Source organism: Cebus imitator, unplaced genomic scaffold (genome assembly GCF_001604975.1).
Source record: "Cebus imitator isolate Cc_AM_T3 unplaced genomic scaffold, Cebus_imitator-1.0 Scaffold60, whole genome shotgun sequence".
Lineage (NCBI taxonomy): Eukaryota > Metazoa > Chordata > Mammalia > Primates > Cebidae > Cebus > Cebus imitator.
The window spans coordinates 1061175-1087882 of NW_016107375.1; the positions used below are offsets into that span (position 1 = coordinate 1061175).

General features: G+C 49.0%; 1 protein-coding gene across 3 annotated transcripts in view; it reads right to left on the reverse strand.

Moving 5' to 3' along the window:
- The window catches only part of MAPK4 (mitogen-activated protein kinase 4), a 176940-nt gene that overhangs the window by 62760 nt on the left and 87472 nt on the right, over window positions 1-26708 (reverse strand). For 2 of the 3 annotated variants that reach the window (XM_037738932.1, XM_017529582.2), the window contains exon 2: window positions 4428-5848. In XM_037738932.1, the coding sequence (XP_037594860.1) occupies window positions 4428-4973 (546 nt within the window). In that variant the 5' untranslated portion in view covers window positions 4974-5848. Of the gene's footprint in view, window positions 1-4427; window positions 6030-26708 lie in introns of all 3 variants that reach the window. The other variant, XM_017529581.2, reaches the window with a different exon arrangement.

Below are 26708 nucleotides of genomic sequence, written 5' to 3' on the forward strand. Positions count from 1 at the left end.
GCATACATCTGAATGCAGGTTGACAGCCACGCTTTTTCATTTGACTCTAACAGGAATCCTATGAAACAGGCGTTAAGTCAGCCATTGCCTGACTCTCCCGATTTGGCAGAAAAGACAATTGGGAAGTGAAGCTCTGAGAAACAGCAGACATGGAGTCAAAACTCAGACTCAGCTGCTCATTGTGTGACCCTGAGTGAGGCTCCTCCCCTTTCAGCTTTGTCATCTGTGAAATGCCAGGGATGGGCGACTTTTACAGATTTCCTATTCTAGGAATAAACTACGTGAGCAAAAGGACTTGTCCAAGGTCGTGCAATTGGCGAGGTGAGTGAGAATAACACAGAGGACAGTGTTTTCCAGACTGTCCCTGTTGAAAGGGAATATCCTCCATTGCCACCCACTGCCATCTCCCCAAGTGTGGGCTGCAGGGGACTCCACCTGCCCCCTAGATCTTGCAAAGACCAAGACCTCGGGGGGAGGTGCAATAGGCAGGCACACACCCTGCACGCATCCTGACTGCAACTGGAAACCCCGATGCGGCCAGTTGCTCATTAGAGAAGAGGAGGCCATTTCCTCCAGCATTGCCTTCACTAAACGAACCTATGAGCACCTACCTGGTGTCAGGCCCTGCGCTAGAAGAGGGGATGTGGAAGCAAATGAGACATGCTGTCCACCCATGAGAAAGATGGGGGGAGTGAGGACCAGGCTGCTGCGTACTGCTGGGTGGGTGAATAACAATTCATCCATGTGCCAGGAGGGCAGTGTGCCCCCACTCTCTGGGGACAGATGCTCCTGTGCTCAGAACCCTTTCCAGACTGTGCCCTGCATATCTTTTCACCTGCTGTTTATTTGTATCCTTTAAAATGTCCTTTATAATAAATGTGAGTAAGCGTGACCTTCACCTAACCCTAATCCTTACAGTAAATGTTAATAGGTGTTTCCCTGAGTTCTGTGAGCTCCTTTAGCCAATTAATTAAACCCGAAGAGGGGATCATGGGAACCCCAACTTGAAGCCAGTCCATCAGAAGTTCTTAAGGTGTGGACTTATTAATATGACAGGTGGGAAGGAGGGGCCAGTCTTGTGTCCCTCAACCTGTGGGATCTGATGCTATCTCCAGGTAAATAGTGCTGGAATTGAATTGGGGGACCCCCAGCTGATGTCTACTGCAAAACTGATTGCTAGCTTGCTGGTAGAGAGAAATCCCCCTAATATTTTGAGGTCACAGAAGTCTTCGGTGTTTATTGTTGTGGTGTGAGAGCAGAGGAAAAATGGTCTGAGAATTTTTCCAAACAAGGTTCCAGTTGGATCGCTAAGCCTATCACTGGCCCTGGGCTGTCTCAGCCAGGTCAAAGGAGCATTATTCTGTGACCCGCACAAAAGCACTCACTGCAGCCCAGGTGAGCATGGTCTTCTTCAGAGAGCTGAGATCTATAAAACTTTAGAAGGGGTTACATTTAGAGACGTTTGTGTGCAGACAGCAACCTCCAAGCACACTGGAGAGAGCAGGTGCATGCAGCAGATGTGCACGTCTGACCACAACCAACCTACTGTCTGGAAGAAGTATGTGCTCTTGTTTTTTGAGCATCAACACTTCCAACCACACAGAATCAATGAACCCAATAGCTCCCTTTCTGCAATGTGCTGGTAGATGACTGTCCTTCCATCTGTTCAATACAGTCAACAAAATCAATTGAGAGCCATGTCTTAGGCACAGTGATCAGACTCCATGGAGGGGAACCACAAAGGAGAGACAGCATTCAAGGGGCCAAGGGACTCTCAGCTTGGGAGAGTACAAAGAGACAGAAGCAAATACCCCTAGGACAGAGCAGAGAGTGATCAGTGTTTGAAGATACAATGAAGGGATGGGGAAAGTGCCATGGGAATTCAGAGGAAGGAATGATTAATTTCAACCCAGAATCTGGAAAGACTTCCTGAAGGAGACGGTGCTCAGAAAGACCCTCTACCAGGAGAGGAAGAGGCCTCAGTCCCTATGTCCTTTGGCCACAACAGCTATGTAAGCTTGAGAAAGCCATTTCTCTCTGTTTTAAAATGAACCATTTGCCCTAAGTGCTTCGCAGCATTGTGGGGATTAAATGAGAACTGATTTAAATGCACATTGGGTAAATAAAAGCACCAAATATAAAGCCTTTCATCATCAGAGGGGGTGGGTGGCGTCTGCCAAACACGGGGGTACAGGGATAATATGAGCGCCTACTGGGCTCCTAACTGCCTCTAGTGATTTCTTTAACAGTCCACAGCGAGTTTTATTAAAGAGAACCCAATAAGAGCAAGTCAGAACATCGAAATTCCTCCGCATTGGAAAAATGAAAGTCTCAACCAGGGAAGTGGCTTCCAGTCCCAAGTGACAGGATCACACTCAGCCCAGCCCTCAGGGTCGCTGGGGGATCGTGTGAGAGCCTCGGTCTCTCCAGCTCCCAGCATGGAGCTTGGGTTTGATGTTGGCTCAGCAAATACTCATTAAATGAATGGATGCAGTCTGGACTGCTTTGCAAGGAATTTTACATTCATGGACAATTTTGATTGTTAACCATAAGCAAGAGGAGCAGATAGGACACAATTATTATCCCTGTGAAAGACGGGGAAACGGAGGCTCCCAGGGGGCAAGTGACCATCTGTGTCTGAGCTAGCACTGTCAGAAGGAACCCCGACCCCTGACTCCTCCTAAAGGGTCTTTTGCTCACACCATGTTACCCCCAAAGAATTATTACAATAGCCAGTTTACACCACGATAAACCATCTTCCTGAACCTTACTAAAGGCCTACTATGTGCTGTCTTAAGCTCTTTCCTTGTAACAGATCATGTAATCAGGTCCTTTCATCATATGATACTCAAATATACTGGTTTATTCCAATTCAGAAGGTAGTTTTTGTGCATCCCAGATATGAGAGTCTTGTGAATATTCTAGGTCTTTTACCAAGTAAGAACCGATTTGGACTACAACCTTTGGTTTGATGGTTTGGAGTCATTGCTCCTTAAAAGAAAGAGAAGGAAGAATCCTCTCAAGGTATTAGAAAGAGATACAAGGGCACTGTTTCTCCCTGCCTCCCCCGGCCCCATCCCATGGACTTTACTTCCTAGAGTTGGCTGTCAGTTTTGACAAATGGCTTGGCTGCAGGAGTGGGGCAGAGGGCAGGTTCATGCTTAAGGTCACTAAGTGATTTGTGGCACCAAGGAGGCTGAGCCAGCTAGGCTGATCTGGGGTCTGCAATCTGGGCTGGAGCCCAAGTTCCAGCCAGGGAGGGTAGGATGGGGAACCCTGCTCCCTGCCCCCGTGACACCCTCCACTGCAGCTGTAGCAGGCAGATCAGTGCCCTTCTATGTAGCGTGCTGAGGGAGGGGAGAGGAATGGGGCTCAGGGAGACAGCCAAAGCACATTCAAGGTCGGAGCCACCCTCCCCTTTCATGACCCACCTCAGCCCCTTGGATAATAGACTACTGTATACCTACTCCCCAGGAGATGTTTTATTCTAATAACATTTTTTGTAGCACCAAAGTTTGGGCAGGAGGTTGGAAGCCACACCCAGCCCCCAGCTCTGTTGCAGGGTACATGGTGACATGCTCATGCTGAGGGGCTCAGAGGCACCCCTACAGTGGCAGGAACCTGGGGCAGGGGAAGAAAGAGAATGTCAGAGGACTCCGAGCTTCTGAAGAGGGGGGTGGATCAGGCAAGAGGAGGTCTGGGACCTTGAGAATAACTCAGTGTGACATTTGTCTCCAGCAGTGTGGCCGGGTCAGCTCTGATCCCTGCAGTTGGTGGGGCATTTAGCATTCACCACGGGGGATCTCAATAGTACCATCCGCCACCCGTGGCTTTTGCATCACACTAAGGGGCAACAGCATCATGGGACCCGGGAGAACAGAGTCAGCTGGATCAGATACAGTGAAAGATCAGCTCATCAGATCAACCATTTGTGCCTGCTGTCCACTGACTGAGCAAAATGGACACCGAGTGGGTCAGCTTGGATGGGATGAGGGAGGTGAGACCAACCAGAGCATGAGGCTCACAGGGTGGGAAGCCTCGGGGGGTGTCCTGAGCACACAGGAAGGACATGGGATGGTTAGGTGGACAGCAGGGATAAGAGGATGCTAGAGGCAAATTCACCAACATAGTTTTCAAGCCATAGAATTTAGAGCTGGAAGAAATTTTGGAGATTGTCTAGTCCAGCTTCTGCTGGCACAGCTTAGTGATCAAAGCCCATGGCAGAGCCAAGACCAAGAAAGAACCAGATCTCCCTCCACACCTCCAACAACTTTTCAGGCTAGTGATCTTCCTAGCATCCTCCAGCCTCCCCTAATTACCGACCCCAGTCCCCTGACTACCGTGGGGCTAGGAATACCTTGGGAGTGCCGCAAGTATTCTTGGGGATTCTAGAGACCACCAGTATCCGTCATTCCAGCCAGACATACCTTGTGGGAGTAATGCTGATCCACGATCCTTGCCAGCCCGAAATCCCCAATTTTGAGCACGAGGTCTTCTGTGCTGATGAAGATGTTGGCGGGCTTCAGGTCCCTGTGCAGCACGTTGGCGGAGTGGATGTACTTGAGCCCGCGGAGCAGCTGGTACATGAACAGCTTGGCATGCTCTTCCGCCAGCGTGCCCTGCTCCAGCAGCCGTGCCAGGTCAGTCTCCATGTACTCCTGGACGATGTAGGCCACGCTGAACTTGAACAGCTCACCCTGCAGATCGGTGCCCTTGGGCCCAAGCACCTCGTATACTTTGACGATGTTGTCATGGTCCAGGCGCCGGATGATCTTGATCTCTCGGAGTGCGTGCTTCATGCTGCGGGCGTCACTCAGGGCAATTTTCTTCACGGCAACCTTCCGGCAGGCCCGGCTGTCCACGGCCGATAGCACCAGACCATTGACACCGAAGCCCAGGGGTCGGAAGTCAACAAAGCGCCCACCGAGGTCATACCCATAGACACTGGCAATGCAGTCACCCTTCTCAGCCATTGTGGGGTCAGTGATCAGGGGCTGCCCAGGTAACACAGGGGCAGTCAGGAAAGGCCAAGTCTCGGCTAGTGGCCTCCCTCGCACGCCTCATTCTGTCAAGTCCCACGGCTGAGGGATGCGTTTTCTCCTAGTGAAGTCACTGCCACCAGCTCTCTGGAGACAAGAATGATATACGGCCACGCTCATTGAGCTGTGTTAGTTGGGGGCTCAGGCTACTGTCTTAACCTGCATCGGGAGGGCTGTCCACTAATTCCTGTGTTTCCTGAACCCTCCTGGAAGCTTAGAATGGCTCATATTTCTTTTAAATCTGGCATCTTGAAAAGAAAATCCAGTATCATTATCTATAGGAATGTCAAGTTTTCTACCATAGTGGACTACAAAGTAAAAATGCAGAATCTCTTTCCTTTAAATACTTTGTTATAAGAGGCTCTTTCTGGTTGAAATGCAAGAGTTGTTTGCCGAGCTGAGCTCCTTTACTTAAGATGGTCCAAAGCTCAGCTGTGCCACAGCCTCTCTCTGTGTTCCAAGCAGTATGCAGGGATCCCATCAATGAATTCTGGAGGCATCCAGGGGCTTCTTTCTACCTCTTCCGCTTCTACCAGCTCACCTTAGATTCCAAAACCTGAGCCAATCTGGTGAGCGTTGGTGAAAAAAGCTGGAGAAACCCAAGCACCTTTCATGAGCTCTACACCAAGTTACACCTGAGCTTTCAAATGCAGGCGAGCTCAGCTGCCAGGCCAGGATCCTCTGGAGCCTTTGGATGTGGGCAGCATCCTCTTTCGCCAGCTCACCCACGCCACTTTGCCGAAGACTGTATTCCACTGCACCCAGAGAGGCTGCAGGAATGTGGCATCTTTCAGACCAAGTCTCCTTCCCTGTCAAAGAAATAACGCTGGGTAAATTTCCACACTCTGGCTTCCAACACCTTCCCACTTGCGTCTTTTGTTAACCAGCCCAAGTGTTATTTGATCTGTCCAGCCAGCTGAAACTCTGCTTGCTCAGGGGATTCCGGGCTTTGCACTGCCCAGCCACCCTCCTGCTGTGCATTGCACTCCCCTGGAAGAGAGACAAGATGGATTGATTTGATAAGACCATCATGTCCTGCCTCTTATGTCAGTGCCGGCTCCCCCAAGGTTAACACATGCAAATTACGGGGGAGAATTATCCCATCTGACCTTTGCAAAATTAATTTGTTTTATGGTCTCCAAACACACATCAGCGCTAGCTAGGAAGGGTGAGTATAGAAAGTAACGAGTTGCAGACAGAAAACAAAGGATGGATACTCTTGTTTTTGCACTTGGGTTCCTTTTCTTCCTTCTTTTACAAATGCCTTTGAACATTTATTTATTTATTTATTTACTTGAGACAGAGTCTCACTTCGTCACCAGGTGCCAGGCTGGAGTGCAGTGGCGCGACCTTGGCTCACTGCAACCTCCGCCTCCTGGGTTCAAGCAATTCTCCTGCCTCAGCTTCCAGAGTAGCTGGGACTACAGGCGCGTGCCACCACACCCAGGTAATTTTTTTGTATTTTTAATAGAGACGGAGTTTCACCATGTTGGCCAGGATGGCCTCGATCTCTTGACCTCATGATCCGCCCGACTTGGCCTCCCGCCTTTGAACATTTTAAGAGACTTTCACAGGGACTGAGATTTGATGACATTTGTATCTCTTACTTTCCACACAAGTGGAAGAAGTTCATGTACCAAATATTACAGGGAAATCACATTGCCCCCCACCCCCCTGCCATAATAAAAGGATCCTCTTTGACCAGAAACCAGGGTGCAGACTTCCTAGTGCTATACCAAGACTGGCATGGTGAGCTGTATTCTTTTTGACGATGGGGATCTCACTGTTCAAAGCAATGGATCAAATCTAAACTCCACTGTCCCCGCCCTCTGGTAGCTGTTGACTCAAATTACAGGTATAGGAGCTAAGTAGGGGGAAAAAACCCTGCAAAACCAGAAATGTAAATTCAGATCCTTGAAGTAAGGTAATATCATAGCATCTAAGAGAATGGCAGGTTTTCTAAGTTCATAAAGACCACAGACACACGAAGAAATCTGGCCAGAATGCTGCTTTATTCTCATCATACCGCAGGGCCTCTTGTAGAGACACTTTCCTATCTGAGCTCTGCACAACTCTGCAAATGATAAATGAAGCAAAAACAATAGTCAACTCAATGTTCTGGAATTAAGGGGCAAATTAGGGGACACAGATGATCTGAAATAGTAAACAATCAGATCCCCTGTAAAGATTTCTAATGAAAGAAATTGCCAAGGGTCTAGAACATAGTAATTGCTTAGCAGATGTTACTTATTGTTGCTGTTTAGTTAAACATTCCCTTACATTTGAGTAAGGATGTACTCAATACTCTGATAATCTGTCACATCTTTGATAATTCTATTCTGCATGTTTTTACTGGGTCCAGGAACAAAACAACCACAGACTTACAGAAATGCAGATTGGGAAGCAATCTAAGCAAACAAGCCCCACGGTCCTTATCTGGAAGTGGTACTGCCCTCACCTTATTTGACTGGGAGTCAGTACTGGTCCCTAATGGGCAGGGCTGGGTTTGCTAACCATTCTCCTGAGCATCCCCGCTTCCATGCCCAAATGCCAACAGCACTTCCCCTGAGAAACATCGATTCTGATCCCAGTTCTCACTTTGCAGGTGAGGACACCAAGGCTCGGAGAGCACCAGCTTAGTGCTTTCAGCATAGAGAGGGTCAATATCCATCTGATGAATGGATAAATGAATACCATTCACTCTGTTTGACGATGCCTAGCCACTAAGAGACAGTAACCAGATTCTATGACCTGTGCTAGTGAAGTCTACCTGGATATCTAACTCAGGGGACTCAAAGAGCCACTGCAGCTCCCCCTTCTCTCCCTCCTTGAATCCTGCTGCCCAAGTCACATAATGGCATCTACATTGAAGCTTCTCTCACTTTCTCTCCACAAGCCTGGTCTGACTCCAACGGGCACAGCAAAGGAAGTAACTGTCTGTGTGTGTGTGTGTGTGTGTGTGTGTGTGTGTGTGTGGACTTATGAAGAGACCTGCTTAAGCCTTCTTCCCTTTCCGCTCCTGCTGGGTTATAAACAGAGAGAGAAATGAGCACCTAGGCAGAGAGGGGATGACATCATAAGCAAGCTGAATGCAGGATTTGCTTGAGATCAGCTGCAATGCAGATAATCTGTGAATAATTAAAAGGTGCTTTATTTATTTTTCAAATTCTTTCCCCCTCATGCATGGGAGGGCTGTCTCCCCTGTGTGTGGTTCTGGTTTTCAGTGGTTTTCCCAACATGCTGTCAGCTTTAGGGGGCAGGTACCATCTCAATGTGGCGAGCCTTGATTCCAGCCACTCCACCTTTCTTGTGGGCCACTAAAAATACTCTTTCAATTCCTGCCTGGCTTCTTTGCTTGTGCCTTCCCAGTTCCTGAAATATTCTCCTGCTTCCCCGCCACCCTCATTTGTTGAAATCCTACCATTCAGAATCCAAAGTCTCACTTTTCTCCCTAAGGCATCCATCCTGGTTCTCAATGCCATGTCTCCCTTTTCTAAAGTCCTGTGGCATTCGTGTGTATGCTGTGTTTGGCATTCACCATATATTAGCCTGGGCTGTTATTTAATTTTTGATACATAGCCATCTTCCAACTAGACTGTAAGCTTCACAAGTAGCTTACAGGGAACAAAGTAGAGCATAGGAAATATCCATGGGCTGGAAGGAGCTGAGTACAATTCATTATGTCCACAAAGTGGTGATGCCCATGTTTCCTGGGGGGGTCACTGTCCTTTGTGATACTTGCCATGCAACTTGTTCAAAGAGAGCATCTCAAAATAAGCCCTAACCACTCAGACTAACTAATATTTCTGAACTTCCATCCTCTTAGTAATGTCTTCTGCATAGATGCTGCCTCTTAGAATTTCAGTGCTCTAATAGGGCAGCATCTTGTCTGACCATGTCTCTGTTCCCATTTGAGTTTATCATTATGCCTCTCTTCTGAAGCCTCTTCATTTTCTGTTTCTTTCCCCAATTCCTCTGTAATTTGTATTGTAAACCCTTTGCCTTCCTCCCTAGGAGGACTGATTACAAGGCATCTACTATCCAAGACATCTCAGGTTAGTGGTGCATTTCTTGCATGATATGCTGAGAGGGGTGGGCCCATCAGCCCTGGGGAGGAGCAGACTGGCATATGGATGTGTCCACCTGGGCGGGGGGTGGTTATGGCAGCTCTTGGTGTGATGCAGCTTCTTAGGGCAAAGCCCATTCTCAATTCAAAGGTGGTGGTTCAGAGCTGCTCCAAATCACAGGTGTGATTTCAAACCCAGGGAGGTGGCATTCACTGTCTGAGAGGGAAAGGTCACCGGTTCAGTCGTGCTTGAATGACACCCAGCAAGAGGAATGCAGGAACTCTTGCAAGGGCAGCCAAGGTGCCCATGATTCCATGGCTAGGCATCGTAATAAAACACAGGAATACAAATTTCTACCCTCAGGACTCTGAACAATGGAGTTTCAGCTCTTAACTGTTTTCTCACTGACCCAGGCAACAGCTTATTTGAGGCCAGTTAACTGTTCTCTCACTCATCCAGCCTTTTAACAAGCAGAGGCAAACCAGAGATGAGATGGTGTGTGCCAACTGTCCCTTTCTGGGATTCCTGGGGCTCTGGTTTACAAATCAGCTTTGGAAAGTCTAAATTTAGACTCACCTCCCTGTCTGCTCAGATCCTCCCAAACCTCGTGCTGTCGACTTTCCACAGGAACTAGCTCCCCAGCAAGGGGCTGACATTTCCCAGACGCTGCTTTCTTCCCTGTCCTGAACACTCTGAAACATAGAGGAAGCCCTTCTGCCGGGGAGCCGACGTTCCCAGCTGAGCAGGCTACGCACTGCACGGTTCTAGGTGTCACCATTCATATCGTAGTCAGTCTGACTCCAAGGCTTGTGATCCTAGTGAGTCACTGTAGTCTATATGAATGAAGTTCTCTAGACCAGGGATTGGCAAACTTTATCTATAAGGAGCCAGAAAATGAATATTTTCATGTTTGTAGGACATACAGCCTCTGTTGAAACCACTCAACACAACTTAAATCTGCCTTTATAGCACAAAAGCAGTCACAGACAATACCCGAACAAATGAGCATGGCTGCATTTCAGTAAAACCATATTTACAAAAATACGTGCTGGGCCAGATTAGGGCTGTGGGCTGCAGCTCGTGGACCTCTGCTCTAGACTCCACGGGAACATCCTCTAGTTTCACTCACAGGCAGTCCCTGAAGCGTGTTGGGACCTGGGCCCCTTTCTGGTTCCTCCTGCACTGTACTGTCTCCTTCCTCTTGGACTCAGTCTTCCTGTTGCCCCTCATGATGACACAATCTCAGGCCTGCCCTCCTAGGGAGCTACCCTCAAGGTGAGGCTTAGTTCAGTTCATCTGCAAATTCGATGCCCTCAGAGCCCAGCTCTCAGCTTTCCAAACGCTACCTAATCTGGCCTAAAGGTCCCCTCTAGTTCTGCAATTCTATGGGACGGCTGATGTGCCTCACCCCTCAACCCCACTTGCATTTTAACAGAAGACTTCTGGAGAGATAGCAAAGGGGGCATGATGAAGGTGGCGAAGCTGTGTGTACCGAGGGTTTATCGCAGGTCAAGGGCTTCACCTGATTATTTCCATTGGGTCTCACAACCACCCTGTGAGGTTGATATCATTCTCCATGGAGCTTCAAGAGGGAAGTGATTTGCCCAGTCATCCTCTGGCAGGTGAAGAATCTAGGGTGTCAACTCAGGTAAGTCTGAGTCCAAAGCTCATGCTCTAATCACCACAATATCTCAGCCCCAGTGGGTGACTCTTACCACAAACCATCTAGGCTCAGTGTGAGTTTTCGGGCCCAGTGAGGGAAAAATGTGGGGCAGGCACACCTTGGGGTTTGTCTCAAAGCAAGAGGCAGCCACCTTTTCAGGCTGTGTTCAACCCAGTATAGAGGCCACAGTAAGCCCGTTCTATGAAAAGAGAAACTGAGAAATAGAACGTTGAAATAAAATTAAAAGTAGAGTAAGAAAAATCTTGAGTTTAAGCAACTACGCCCCCACTTTCCATCAAGCTCTTGACCTCTAACTGTGAACTCGGCCATGCTGGAACCCACGGCACTGGGGCTGGTCATCCTGGGGATGAGCTGGCTGACTCGCAGGCATCTGAGCAGCACGACCTGTAGCCAACACCGACGGTGGCCACCTACCCAGGAAACATTTCTGCTTCCTACTTACGAACAAACCGGGTCTGGTTCAGCCATCAGGCGGCTGAGCCCAACCCAGGAATGACTCACAGTGGGTCTACGCCAGGGTTTCTCAGCCTCAGCACCTTCAGCACTCGAGCCACGTAATCCTTAGCCGTGGGACTGTCCTGTGCACGCCTGCGTGTTTAGCAGCATCCCTGGCCTTGGCCTCCTAAATGCCAGCCACACTCCCAAGTTGTGACAACTGAAAGTGTCTCCAAACACTGACAAATCACCTGTGGGGGAGGCAGAAAATCACCTCTGGTTGAAGATCCCTTGTCTAAATCAGCAGTTTTCAACAGGGTTGGTGTTGGCATTGAGCAGGGTGCCTCTGACTCAAGGTCAAGCTGTTGGCCAGGGCTGCAGTCATCTCAAGGCTCAAATGGGGGGAAGATCTGCTTCCAGCCTCGCTCAGGTGATTACACAATGACTCCGAGCTCAGCTTCTGCAGTTCTCTCCATGTTTTGTGGGACTGTACCACACACGATTGCTGGAAGTTTAACAACTCTGGTCCCAACCCACTAAATGCCAGTGGCACTCCCTAGTCCCTGGGTCAGACTCACATTTCCCAGAGTCCCAGGAGGCAATGTCATCTCCCAAACCCACCTCGGTTGAGGACCATGAATCTTAACCAACTGTGGTAATACAATTCCCTCTTGGCAATGATTGCTTTAGGGTGGTCATGTGATCCTGTCCTGGACAACAAGCCTTAAGGGAAAGTCTGCCGAGGGGGGTCCTAAGGGAAAAGGTTTCCTTCTTAAGCAAGAAGAAACCCGACTTCCTGTTTGCAGATGTGGTGATAGAGGAAGTGGTGTTGGTGCTGCAGCAGATGCCTTGAGGCCATGTGGGGAAGTGGCGGAGGAGCACGGGACCTTGCTGGCATCGCTGAGGAGCTGAGCCACGCCTGCAACTACCCACCTCCAGCTTTCTTGCCAAGAGAGACTGTGAAGCCCTACTGCTGTTGAAGACATTTTTGCTTTGGACTTTTATATTTTTTTTTGTCACTTGAGGGGCTGAGATGATCTAACGACAGTAACTTGCCCTTTGGGAAGAGGGAACTCCCCACCCAGCATCTGATGTCCCTTCTGTAAATATCTCCCTCAGTTCTTTCCTCTAACCACCCCACCTTGGAGAGATGAAGTGCTCCCTAGTCCCTGGGTCAGGCACATGGTTGGTCTAAATGCAAACTAAAGAGATGTAGAACACATAGCTTCTGACCTCAAGGAGCTTATATTCACATTGGGGGAGTGGAACCACAGCAATAATTATGGAAACAATGCAGGAACATTCAGGGACTGTGTGATCGCTACTGTAAGTGCAGCAGGAAGCGGGGTGAGTCTGATCAGAGAGGGTCCTGGAGGATGTGGAAGGCAGCTTCCCAGATGGCCCAGTGATCCTGGTTTTCAGGCCCTGTGCCACCCCCTTCCCTTAAGTGGGTGCTGGACTCACTGACTCATTTCTAAGGAATAGAATTTGGTAGAAGGAATGGGATGCCACTTTGGAGACCAGGTTATAAAGAGCCTGTAGCTTACATCTCAGGTAACCACTCTCTCCTGTTCGCTCTTGGGGAAGCTGCTGCTCCTTCCCGAGGCAGCCCTGTTGGGAGACTCCTGGGAGTTCTCAGAAATCGATCTGCTGGCCACTGCGTGAGTGAGCTTGGAGGCAGCCCTTCCCTGAGTTGAGCCCTGAGTGAACTACAGCCCCGCCAACAACTTGACTGACACCTCAGGAGACACCTCGAGTCAGAGGCACCCAACTAAGCTGTGCCCAGATTCCTGACTCTCAGGAGCTGCGTGGTAATTAATGTTGTTTTTAAGCCAATAAATGTTGGGACATTTGTTACACAACAATAGCTAAGTAATGGAGAGGAAGCGCCCAGAGATCTGCATTTCTTGACTTTCTAAAATGGAGAAGAAGCCTTGGAAAGTCCCTTTGGGTCTGGGGTCCTGGGTCTCACCTGGCATGGATGTCATTTGATTCCAGAGCCAGATAGAACTGTGGAGAGGAGGGGAACCTTATCTTTCTGTTTTCACTGATGTAACCCAGGGCCCAGGGTAGTGTCTGGCACACAGAGAGGGATCCAATAAATAAATATCAGTGGACACAGCAATGGCTCCATGTTTGCAGTAAGATTTTGGTCATGACAAAGTACAACCCACATGGAAAGACAAATTTAAAAAGCATCCCTGACTCCCAGAAAAGAAAGCTTTTTAAATCATTTTAGAGTGAGCAGGGGCTGAAGGCAGGAGTTCAAGGGAGGAGGCCACACAGGCCCCCAAAAGCATGATGACCAGAGGCATTTCCTCACCGAAGAACGAACTGCTGTGTAGTCACTGATCTTTACCATTGAGACTCAGCTGGGTCTCACTATCAGCGGCGGCAGGGGGACCCCCAGGAATCAGGAGAAACAATTTTCCCTGGCCTTCCTGCTTTTGAAATTAAGCGCTGCTCCCTCCACCCCGGAGGTGCGCAGGCTGCAGTGGTTCACGTGAAGTGATCTGTGCGTGCTCAGGAACTCGTTTTCCTTTGCAGAAACCCTGATGCATGGGCAGATGGCTGCTCCTAATGGTGCTGCCCGTGATGCCAACCTCGGGCTGCATCCCCTATGCCAGGGCCTCTCTCATGCCCAGCACCACTCCCAGCCCAGGACCTGGGATGACCCTTCACACACACCAGCCAGCAGGACACCAACTGACCGGAGCCAAAGCCCAGCTTAGTCTCAAATAAACAGGACTCAAGCAGAGGAGCCACTGACAGGCTCTGCTGCCCAGGACGGGCCCCAGGTGAGCCTTCTCCCCCTGGGACGCATGAGCCTGGGGTAACTGCACACATCTTAAGGTCCCTGGGAGGCAGTGATGCCACCCACCCTGGATTGTGTTTCCCTTACACGGTTTTTTAAAGAACACACCTGTGGGGACACTGCTGACACTGCTGAGAAAGAAACAGGAGGGGACCCTGTTGTCTTCAACTCTCTTAGGTGGGGTAGTTAAAGGAAAGAATTGAGGGAGAAATTTCCAGAAGGAACATCAGATGCTGGGTGGGGAGTTCCGTCCTCCCCAAAGAGCAAACTCTAGGAGCGTTCGGGCTTTGCTGTTTTTCCTTTTGAAAATTACGTAACCAGCCAGGGAGAACAAAGCCTTCCCATGCCTCTCAGCAATACTAAAATAGCACGGAGAGAAATTCCGGCTACCTCATCGGAACTCCAGCTCCACATCAGCAAAGCTGGGGAAGGGGAGCATCTGGGTCCCTGTGTGAGAAGTCTGGGTGCTGGTGGCTGCAGGCACAGTGCCAGCTGCACAGAGTCCCCTGCCCAGGATGGAGGCTGAGAGTCCAGCTTCTGGTCCACAAGTGTGCAAGGGAGCGTGTGCACGCAGGTGTGTAAATCCTTTTGATTTTAAATGACTCCAACAACATTTAACCTTTGCAGATTCAAGGAGAAACTTCTTGTTCTCGTTTTTAAGGAAGGAGATCTGAGCTAGCAGAAGATGGTGGCCTCTTTCAAAATCTAAATCAGTGCAATTATGACTTCAGTGGCTAAATAAGGTGAGGCCCTATTTGGGGCTGGCTTTGTTTGGGCTGTGTTCTGAAGGGAAGTGATCCCAGCCAGCTCTGAGCTTCTCAGAGGCAGAGCCTGCGTCTTTAATTCTCCCACACTTGCCTCAGTACTTGTTGAACAGTGCCTGCAGGCCACTGTACCTTCCCTGCATTGGGAGATACCACTGTGAGCCCATATTTAATAAGCTATCATGGGAATGCAAAAATTCCCACGGCAGCTCAGCAGTTAGACCTGTGCTTTCTTGCCAAATTTGGGGGCCCATTCATGGGACCACTTACTTTCTACCTGCAGGGTTAGCCCATGGCAGGAATGCTCAAACATCCTTGGCTTGTAGCTACATGAGTCTGTATCATCTTGCTTTAGACCAGAAATGGCAAATGTGTGCTGTATGTACTACTATTACTCCATTGTGTGCCTATGACAGACATTGATAATCAGTCATGACTCTCTCCTCATGAGCCAGGAGAATCCAAAAGTCCTTTTAAAACAGCCCTCCCAAGAGCCTCTGCCAAGCGCCCAGAGCTGGCACTTGGGCGGAGCCTGTCTGCATCGGTGGCCTTGACTCTGACCTCATGCTCCCATTGCTAACCGGGCTCTTTCGTTGTCTCTGGCACCAAGCTCTGCCTTGTTCCCCAGGCACACAGTCCAACTCAGCTGGCATATATTGAGAGCCTCCTAGGTGCTAGGTATAGTCATACACATTCAACAATGTTTAAATTGAAGTTTCATTAGTTACACTGTGAGGTAGGTATAACTCTTCTTAGTAGATTAATCAACTCAGCACAGTGTGTGGTGCACAGTAGGTACCCTGCAGGTGCCCGTTCTCCTCCCCTTCCATTTTGCAGAGAGTTTAAATGACCTTCTCAAGGTCACACACTACAAGGCAGAGTCTGGGTTCTAATTCAGGCTTGGTTCCAACACCAGCGAACTCTGTCATCTCCCATGGGGCTTTCTGTTAAGGAGCACTCTTGAGCATCCTTGAGTTCTTGCTTCCATTTTCCCATTTTTCCCAGTTCCTCGGGGAAGGATTGACCTTGCTTCCTTAACTCATCTTGGGACCCGACAGCCTTCTCACTGTCTCTAGCCTCTGATCTCATTTCCCTGAACTCTACTCACCAGCCATAAAAGACCTCAGTTCAGCCCATAGATAATGTCCCGTTTCCCTTGCCTCTGGGCCTTCACACTGCTGTTTCTTTTGTCAGGAAAACCTGTTCTTTTTGTTAGGGAAACTGCCCCCCTTCTCTTCAACTGGTTCTTTTTTTTTTTTTTTTTTTTTTTGAAGACTAGGGTCTCGCTCTGTCACCCAGGCTGGTGTGCAGTGAGTCAAAGCTCACTGCAGCCTCAAACTCCTGGGCTTAAGAGACCCTCCTGCCTTAGTCTCCTGAGTAGTCAGGAATACAGGTACACACCACCATGTCCAGCTAGGTTTTTCTTTTTTTAAACTTTTGTAGACATAGGGTTTTACCATGTTACCCAGGCTGGTCTAGAACCCCTGGGCTCAAGCAATCTTCCTGCCTCAACCTCCCAAAGCGCTAGGATTACAGGTGTAATCCACACCGAGCCACTCATTCTTATTCATCCTTTAGGTCTAAGTTTAAATGTCCCTTCCTCCAGGAAGCCTTCCCTGATATTTCCTTTCCCTTCCCAGACTAGCTTATCTGTTCAGGCTGTGACCCCCTCTCAGTCCTTTTATGGCCCTTTTTTCTCTGTTTCAGTTTTAACTGCTGTGTTTGGTGTTTGACTGGAAGTGCAAGGAGGGCAGGGGCTCCATCATGTGCATCCTCTATTCTCAGCACCTAATTCCTAACCTATTGCATCAATAATAACATCTAAGCAGTGCAAATGCATTCTCAGAAGCTCCATACTCCACACCGTCATTTACAAATTCAAATTTGTAATACTCACTTCTTTCTACCCCCTGAGGGATACCAACCAGACACGAGAATTTCAGAAGTCTTATCTGATTTAAATCCTGGATTCAGTCCCTTTACATTTCATAGAGTTCTTGACTTCCTTCCACCCAGCCCAGCCTGCCTCTCGTCCAGGTGCACCGGCTCCTTATCCAGCACGTGCATGGCTACCTCCTACTATTCCCGGGAGGCTAATCATTTGCAGGGGTTATGCTCAGAGCCAACAAGAAATCATTCCTAAAGCAGAAAAAAAAGCAATTCCTCTCCCAGAGATTGCATCTCCCTGTTTTCTGGTAACAGAAATCACATTTTGACAGCTCAGTTCAACAATCCCCAGACCATACGGGGCTATCACAGTCTAGGAAAGCCAGGAGGCCTGGATTCTGCTCCTGCCACTGCCTATGAGCACTGCAGCAAGGAGTCTCCTCTCTGTGAGGTAGGAATAACCACACTGCCCATTACTCATGGGAGAAGAATAAACGGGCTGGCAATACGGACGTGCTTCCAAAAGTAAGTACAGTCATGACCACAACCCAGTTACACCAAAATGAACAGCACCCATCGTGACATTAAGTGAGCCGTAGGGGCTGGAAGTGCGAGTCCTTCTCACGCCTTGGGCAAGTCTCAGCATGCCTCCAGTAGTGGGGTGGCCTTCACACAGAAGAGCTGAAACCACTGCACATGTGTTTTGAGTTTCTTTTCTGTGAGAGTTGGGAATGGAGGTTGGGGGGATCAGGCTACATTATCCCTCTCTTTTCTTCCAGCACATGCAGAGACATCCAGCCTGGGGTGTGGGGTACTGAGGATTGAATCTACAGTGAACTGCCACCTGGCTAACCAAGTCCATTACAGCGACACCATTGCTCGGTTCTGACTTCCGGACTCTGCCCCATGTGTTCGCTGCCCTCCCTTTGGCCCTCCTCTGTGAGTGTCTCCTTCATGGAAAGGTTATAAAACCCTGAGAGTCAGACCCACATGCCACAGAGATCACATGGCAGGGATGTGAGCGCTGGAGAGGAAACGTGTGGCTGTACATTTGTTTTTGCACTTTGCTCCCTGCTCTAGCCGGAGAGACACCAGGGAGTGCTTTGGTCTCCCAGGAACAAAGAATCCCCTGCAGGCCTGTAACGTATTCCACATACCCACAAGCCTCATAGCCATGATGGTCAGGGCCCCTGGAGGCCATCGGACCCCAGTGTACACGGTGAGGGAGGGAGAGAAGTGGTCAGCCTCCAGGTGAAGAGCTCCCTGGAGGGAGAAGATGACAAGGCATGAAGCTCCGCAGCCTGGGAGCGGAGTAGACAAGAAAGCAGTGGAGCTCATGGAACCAGGGAGATGGGTAGTGGGGAACCCACTCTGAGCTCTAGACAGGTGAGGCAAAGAACAGGAGACTTGATGGGGACGTGCCTTCCCAAGCAGCACCTGCGTTCCTTGCTGGTTTGATTTCATGCTGAAAAAGGTGACCATCCAGCCTTCAGGCATTCGTCAGTTCATATAAATTAAGAGCAGGAACCCAGGCAAGTGAAGAGCAGAAAAGGGAAAGGACTCTTCCAAGGTCACTCCTGTTTTTGGAGCAGGCCCATTCCATTTTGGCATTTCTTGGGCTTCAGGCTGATCTTATGGGGTGTCCTCCATCAGGTGAGGAAGGGGAACCTGACCCAGCCAGCAAAGTCTCATGCACAGCCAGGACTGGCCAACTGCAAAGGACCAGCTCCTCTTCCTCAAATAATTAAGTCAGAACTTTCTATGAGGAAACAAAGAGTCACATATGGTCCATATGGCAGCAGCTACCAGCATTCCAAACCAGAATCCTCTCCCTTCACCAGACCAGAGCTGGAGCCAGGCTGCCCTCAGGGAGCGATGGCGGGAGGGGACTGGGAATTAGCCCTGCCGTGCTAGCACAGCACCTGACCTCCAATGGGGCCCAGCCAGTGTTTGCTGGGTGGGGAGAGCATCAATTCATTCTAGTGTGATATTGGAGAGCCAAGACCCCTTAAGGCCAGGTACAAAAGATACCTCTGTTTAGGTATAATCAAAACAGTGAATTAATCATGGGAATGTGGATGGTCTTATGCCCACGTGCATCAGTGGGAAATAAAACACTCAGGATCCCGTGATACGAGCCAGGGTGCGGGTCCAGGCTGGGGGAGCAGAGCTGGTGGAGGAGCTAGGGAGAGGAAAAGAGAGAGAGAGGAAGGGAGGGGGTAGTGGAAGGGGGGCAACGGGTAGAAAGAGGTCAAGAGTGAGGAACACGGCAGGATCTTACTTCCAGCCTCAGAGGCAGCTGCCCGCCTTCTTTCTGAGTTGCTTGGCCGTCATTAACACTCGGGACACACAGACAGATTATTCTCACTGCCCAGGAGCCTTGGATATACACATTTGATATAGTCCTCAGTGCAGAAAATGCTGCAACCTTGACAACGGCAGCAGCACGTTAGCTTGACAAATGCAATCCTGCCAGCAGCCAAGAACCCCACAGTTCTCCCAGGTACTGGGAGTCCGGGGCAGGAACCGGATTTAACCTGCACAGTGTAGTTACTTCACTGGGAACCCAGATCAGGACTGGCACCCCAGCCAACGCACTTGGACGTTTGGCCTGCAGCGGGCTGGATACTGACGCACTAAAGCATTCCTTTGCTTCTACACACTCCAGATAAATGAACCTCAGGGTTTTATGAGTTCTCAAGAACCAGCAGAAGCCAGGCTCTGTCTTCCTGGGGTCCTTTTGTGCTGGGAACAAGAGGAAGTCAGTGGGTTTGGGGAGGGGACTGCCTGGGGAAGGTCTCAGCCACCTCCCCGGCTTAAGTATAGTCCTACTTCCAAGCTACCCATTGGGAGGAAGAGTATTTGATAATATTGCCTTTAACCCAATGCCATGGGTCAGGGCAACTTGGGGCTCAGAAAAGTACTTAAGGTGGTCAGCTTATACGCATCATGCACAGAGCTTCCTTAAGAAACACACCTGAAGAGATAAAGGCTGGACAGGGGAAGGAGGGTTTGGATCAGGTCAGCATAGGCAGGAGGAGCTGTCTCTCCCGTGCTGGTCACTTCCCACCTGGAGGAAGTCAGGTGAGGCTGCTGTCACCGAGCATGGCAGGAGGGGACAGAACCCTCACCTTTCCAGCACAAGTCTTCTGGGTGGGAAGCAGATTGCTTTTAGAACTAGGCTTTATTATACTGCCAATGACAAAATCATTTTCTTTTTTCAAGGAGTGATGTCAATTGTTTTTTGTTCTGAATCAATTTCAACCACCTGAATTGCAAATTAGGACCCCGTGTGTGGGCAGACAGAGGGTCTGAGGACACCTCAAGAGACCTAGCCTCAGAAAACCTGAAGAGCAACCCAACGTGGGTCTCCCACGGGACTGAGCCGGTGACTCCTAGGGGGTCAGATCTCCGGGGCTGAGGTGGAGAATTGGCGCTCAGGGCCTACCCTTGTCCCTAGGTTTAGTTTCATATAAGGCGAGTGTTTCTCCGACATAAAACAAAAAGCAAAACAAATCACTGACTCTGAGAGTGATCCTTTTCACTCTGTGGATAATTCTGTCCTTTCTTTGACATGAATGCATGGAGTCCCAGCTTCAACTCTACCCTCACCCAGGCTCCAAGAATGTAAGGTTCCCTTTGCCTTCCTTTGAGTTGTCAGCAAAGGTGGCTGGGAGTAAGGCCTGGGACAGTCTTGCTGTCCTTCTCCCATGAGGCCACCTCCCAGGGCAAGCGTGTAAGGGCGGTGAGCAGGGTAAGGTCACAGTCAAGCAGGGAGGTGAAGCCTTGTTGGGGAGATACTACAGCCTGTCCCCTTCCATCCACAGGCCCAGGACATCTCTAAATATCTAGATTCTACATCATGCCACCTCTAGCTTTTGCCCCCTGCAGGAGCTGGGTGTGAGAACCATTCACTTTTGCTTTCCTGCAGCAGAGAGCACCGTAGGCCATGGCATCCCTCCATGAATGTGTTCAGGAGAAGCCCTGCAGTGCTCTCTCTGCCTCCCTCCTGCATCCCCTGCAGGCCCTCCTCCTTGCCTCAGTGATTCTTAAAACATATCTGTTCATTTCATTCTGCGGAGAAGGTTTTTTGAAGAGCTCTCTGCTGCCCCACAAGTTCTTCACATGCACTCTTCACACAGCCCCCATGGCCATGCCTGAACTGGTCTTCCCCACTCTCCAGAGGCTGCCTCCCACACCACAGCCACACAGAATGGGGTGATCTTCCCTGACTCACCACATTCTCCACACATGCAGGGCCACCTGCTTGTGACCCTGTCCTCTCTGCTTGCTTGGAGCAACCCTGCTCATGCTGTGCTAAAATGTCACCCTCACGCCTTCACAGTTAACATCCTTCCAGTTCAGAGCACAACGCACACGCCCAGAGTGCTTCTCCCTCCCTCTCTCTCTCTCTCTCTCTCTCTCTCTCTCTCGGTCTTTCTTTCCACCATACTGGGAATCTCAAGAGCAAAAGTGTGCTTTCTAGATTTACCCTTATACCCCCAACCATGTGTGGCTCCTGGCATGCAGTAGATGCTCAATAAAAAGTTGATGAATAAAAGATGCTGCAGGGGTGGGAATGGGTCTAGGGGCTTGAAAGCAGCAAGTGTTTGGAAGAGGTGCTTGGGGGAAGTGAGTTGTAAAGGTGCCCTTCCCTGGAGGGTGTGACTTGCTGGGGGAACCATGGGTCAGCTCTGTAGGATGACAGCAGGGTTCTAAGAGGACAGGAGGGAACAGCAGAATGAGTGGTTGAACACTGCACACCAGGCGGGGCTCACAGAATACAATGGCGCAGCAGGCAGGAGATGTGGCAAAGGATGGAGGGTGGGGAGGTCAGGGAGGAGCTGGGCGAAGTGTGAAAAGAGGAGTAAACTCAGTAGGGGTGTGAGAGTTCAGTGGCACCCAAAGAAGCTGGGAACAGAGAAGGGATCGGGCTGATGGTGGAATCCAGGTAACGGCACGCACTCTCTCAGGCATCCCGCACAGGCAAGCCTTCAAACCACACAGTAGGACGACCAGCTTAAAACAAAGCCTGGACAGCAACTGCACGCCACTCCCTCGGGTGTTCATTTCCTTTTCTTCTTCTCCAGCCTTTCCGATCATCACAGGGACAAGCTCAAGATGCTGGATCCGGGTTGTTCACCCAAGCCGAGCACCAGTTACATCCTCAGGCTCGTTTTCTCAGCCTCCCTCCCTCAGGCGCAGCCGCACCACGTGACATTGTGTAGCTTACAGACCATCTTCAATAAATTCTCCTTACGAATCATTTTGCCTGATTCTTCTGTAAACCTCAGCTGCCATAGACAGTTCTTTTATTGTTTGGTAACCCCAAGGGTAGCAATAAAATTGAGATGAAAACACATTTGCAGAGCAACTTTCACTGTCCAAAGCACTTGCATGCAGCATTATTGAATATTTAATACTTTCATGTAATATTTATCGAGCATCACCATGTACCAGGCAGTGAGGATCCAGTCTTGAGCCCCATGGAACTTACAGTCTGGGGGGGGCAGGGGCAGGTGTGATGCAAATAATGGCAAAAATTGTGACTGCAGATGATTACAACTGTGATAGGTATATGATGGAAAAGTACAGGATGGAGGTAGCAAGGAGACGATGACTTTGGGGGAAGCAGCAGGCTCCCTGAAGAAGTGACATTTAAATTGAAGAGTGAGTAGAGGGTAACCAGGAGGTGGGCAAAAGTCCATACCATGACATTGAGAAGTCTGTTGCTAGGGGAACAGAGAGACTGCTAGAGGGATAGGTCCTGTGGGGCCACGGGAGGCCACAGGTAGAAAAACGAGGTTCAGGAGAGAAGTGGGACTGGAGGGGGACGATCTATGTGCTCCCCTGTGAGAAAGCTTGAGCAAGGGGCGTCATCATTACTGTCCTGTGAGGACACAGATGCTTCCTGGTTGGGTCCGCTGGAGCCCTGGGGACAGAGATCACTGTGGGCCCTGCTGAAAGTCTTTGCAGTCCCCAAGCCTCTGTAATTCCATCTTGTCTATGCTCGGCGCCGCTCTGCTCCATTCCATGCTCCCAGTGGGACCCCTCACTCGGGATGGCCAGCTCCAGGGTGCTTCCGGGGTACCGAGTACCCAGGAACAGAGTAGATGAAGTCACTCTGACCACCAGTTACAGCCAAGGGTAAGTGACCCTTGCAGTGCCTCATTTAAAAAAAATAAAGATGCCCATGCGAGTTGCTGGCAAATGATGGGAGAAGGCAAAGCTTCATGGAGGAAGAGCTTCAGTGACAGCCGTGGCTGGAGAGGGAAGGGGAATCTCTGAGAGGAGGCGACTCCAGGGGCAGTACAGCTGAGAACCTCTGGCTTAAAAAAGACAACACCGGGGTCAAGTCTGACCTCTGCCACTTACAGATGCTGTGAGGTTGAGCCTCAGTTTCCTCACCAGTTAGCTGGAATCGATGCCTTCCATTTTTATCCCACAGGGTTTTTGTAAGAGTTAAAAACAGCAGCTATGAAGTCAGTGTGAAAAGTAAAAATATCACACAAAAGACGGCATTTCAGCCATCTATATCTATCATATAGCTATCATTTACCTTCTAAACCAGACAGTAATAACAGGAAACACCGGGCTTCATCTCATTTAACTTCAAAATGACACTCCTAGGAACATGCCGTTATCACCTCCACCTTACACCTGGGGAAACTGAGGTATGTGCAGGTTTAGAAACTTGCCTGAGCACACCCATCTGGAAGGTGGAGGAGCTGGGCCCCAACCCTAGCCTTCCACGCTCTGACGCCATGACCTCAGCCATTAGGCTCTGCTGAGTGAATTCAATGCCCAGGACACCTACTAAGAGCTGTCCGGACCATGGGCCAGTGTGCTGACAGACACAGTTAAATTCCCATTAGCTTGCCATGGGCCCCTTGACAAGGGACCGCCCTTCTCCCGCTCTGCTTCCTTTTGAGGTAAGAACAGTAATCCCATAAGTGGGCTCGTTGTAGAAAAAAAAAAATTAAAACAAGGTAACTGTGGCTCCCACTGCTGATGTGAAATGGCTGTGACGGTACATGGTGTTTAATAATCACACACGTTCATGCATTGATTCTCACAAACCCATCTCTCCTTCAACCCAAACACAGCAAAATCATCTCTGCCACCATTGAGAGCTCACGGTGCTGTCATTTCTGAGGCCACTATGGATGGCGCGTTGGCATTCATCTCTCTTTAATCCCATTCCTGTAGATGTTCAGTAGAAAGCTCCCTCACCTCCAAGCCCTTCTTTTGCCATATCCTGTATTCCACCAGTTCTCCTGCCACTCTCTCCCAGCCACCCACTCCCTGGCCTGCAGGCCTCTCTTTCTCCCCCCTCCCTCACCTTCCCTCGAGATGGCGCTCCCCTGTGAGTCCCCAACCCATCCCTTATCCTCCACTGCAAGTTTGAGCAGTGTCCCCTCAGAACAGCCACATGGGAGTTTCTAGAAGAGGATGGGGATGGGAGTGGGTGGGATGATGGGGGAATAGCACGTCTTATGCAAATGGTGAAAACGCCTATCGGCCTGGTTCCAAGGTCACTTGCTGTTCCTTTTCTTTCTCTGCGATGCCCTCTCTTCCTCCTTGTCAAACACTCATACTCTTCCCTGTTAGCACCCACACTGAGGATTTGAGCTCAGCCATCTCTACCAAGATACAGAGTTCCCTTTCCCAAGGGATCTGTATGTTACGCTTTAGCTCTACGGAATGAAAATCTGCATCCTGGTTATAAATGTTAGGCATCACCTTGGCTATTTTGGCAATGGGGGGAATGGCTTTTGGCACATCAAAAAAGACATTATAGAGGCTATTTCCTGGGCTTGGAGAGCAAAAAGAGGGAGGGGAAAGGAGTCCTTCGGAGCAGTCTGGGTGGTGAGGAAGGGGGCTTCAGTGGTTTCATGCAAGCCTCAAGTAATCCCACAGTTTTAGCTCCTCCCACCTGCTGACCTTGGCTCTCGTTGACCTCAGTCTAGGGCCTCTCTAGATGTCCATGGGGCTGATGGCATCCTCCATGGCTGCCCCCTGCCCCTACCCTCTCCTCACTGTGCAGTCTGGTCCAAGACAACTGAATTCTTTGCCTTTCAGAGATGTCTTAACCTCCCTTCTCCTCTTACTCTGTGTGTGTGTGTGTGTGTGTGTGTGTGTGTGTGTGTGTGTGTGTGTGTGTGTTAAGACCAATGGAAGGGATGAAACCAGCCACCATTCGTATTCCTTTGGCAAGATCATCCATATCAATTTTGTAAGCAAGAGACTGGAACCAGAGCCAACTGATGTTAGGGTCTAAGCCCAAGCCTCCTCACAGGGCAGCTGGCAAGACATCAACAAGAAGGTCCCAGACATGGTCCCTGAAAAACCACTCTGCCCATGTGGGCCATGACCTAAAGCAGCCGTGCTCAAATTTGAGTGTCAGAATCATCTGGAGGCCCATTAAAGCACAGATGGCTGGGCCCACCCCAAGGTTCCTGATCCAGTAGGGGTTGGGGGGTGAACTTTCTAACAAGTTCTTAGGTGATACTCATGCCACTCGTCTCCAGACCAGACTCTGAAAACCACTGACCCAGAAGGACTTGGAAGGAGGGAGGAAGGGTACGTGGGTGCATGGCAGGTGTAGATACCCCCTTTCCCAAATAAAAAAAAAAAATAAGGCAGCCATCAAGAGGATGATGGACACAAGACCCTCCTAGTTTAACTCTGAAGGCTCAAGACCAACTCTAACTACTAACAACCCCTGCGGGCTGTTAACCACAAGGGGACCATCTGGGCTTTGAACACTGCATGTGGAACCTGATAGAATGTTCCTTGTTCAGATATGCCACAGTTCAGACCTCATGGCCCAGCATCACTGAACCCCTGCAAAAAATACAGGTAAACAAATGAGGAACGGTCGTTCTATCCAGGGACATCAGTATCACCAAAAGTTTCAACTCAGGCTTCCCTGTGTTTGTATCATAGGGGAACGTTGCTCCTGAAAACGACCACCTCACAGGCAGGAGTACTTGAGTTTAGGCAACTTCTCAGGGTTTTTCTTCACTAACTACATTGGAGTGGTTGTTTCATAAAATAAGATAAAGGAAGAAAGGCAAAATGCACACACCAGCAGTTTTTCTAAACCAAATTTAAAGCATACTTGGTAATTTAATTTAGGATAATCAATTGAACCATCACCCAAAACCCATTTCCTAAAATCCCCTGGGGTGGAATTCTCCAGCTCTGGAGCCTGGGCTGGCCTTCCAAATCTTCAAGTCAATTTCCTCTTCCCAAATATATAATAATATGTTTCAACTGACAAACAAACAGCAGCCAAAGTGTGGGGAATATAATTTGCCCAAAATTATTAATTAGAATTCAGTTAGGGGAATTTCATTATTGAGATATTGCTTAGACTTCTTTTAAAGTGACTATTATTGACTTATTTTAATTTCAATCCCCTGACTTTTACTAAAACCATTAATGGTTATGAGTATATACTGTTATATTTGCCACAGATATATTTTGTTTTACATGTAAAAATCTAATTTATATAGAATGTCAAGTCTAAAGGGCTTCTGGAATTAATGTTGCCACAGAAAGCTTTTGTAAAAAACAAAACCTTATAGGGAACCAAGTATATATAAGAACTGCTAACAGTTATTGAACACTTACAAAACAGATACAGAATTATGCTATTTAGTATAAATGTGCTCTAATTTTAGTACAAGTTTTAACTAGTTATAAAGACAATGTGAACACTGAACCTGATTCTTATGTAATATTTATCTAGTTTATTTCTAAATGTTTTTTACTAGCATTTTATTGAGAAATTCTGATCCACAGAGATAAGTTACCACAAATGGTATAATAACATTTCTAAAAACAGTTCATATTGATAATTTCAAGTTATTTTTAAGTTAAAAAAGAGATGGCAGAATAAACGGTAGACAGCTAAAAATCAAATTAGCATACTGAGGGTTTCAGTATGTTGAAATTTGATAAATAACACATTTGAGTGTGTTTCTTTGGTTACAATTTTTAAGAAGATAA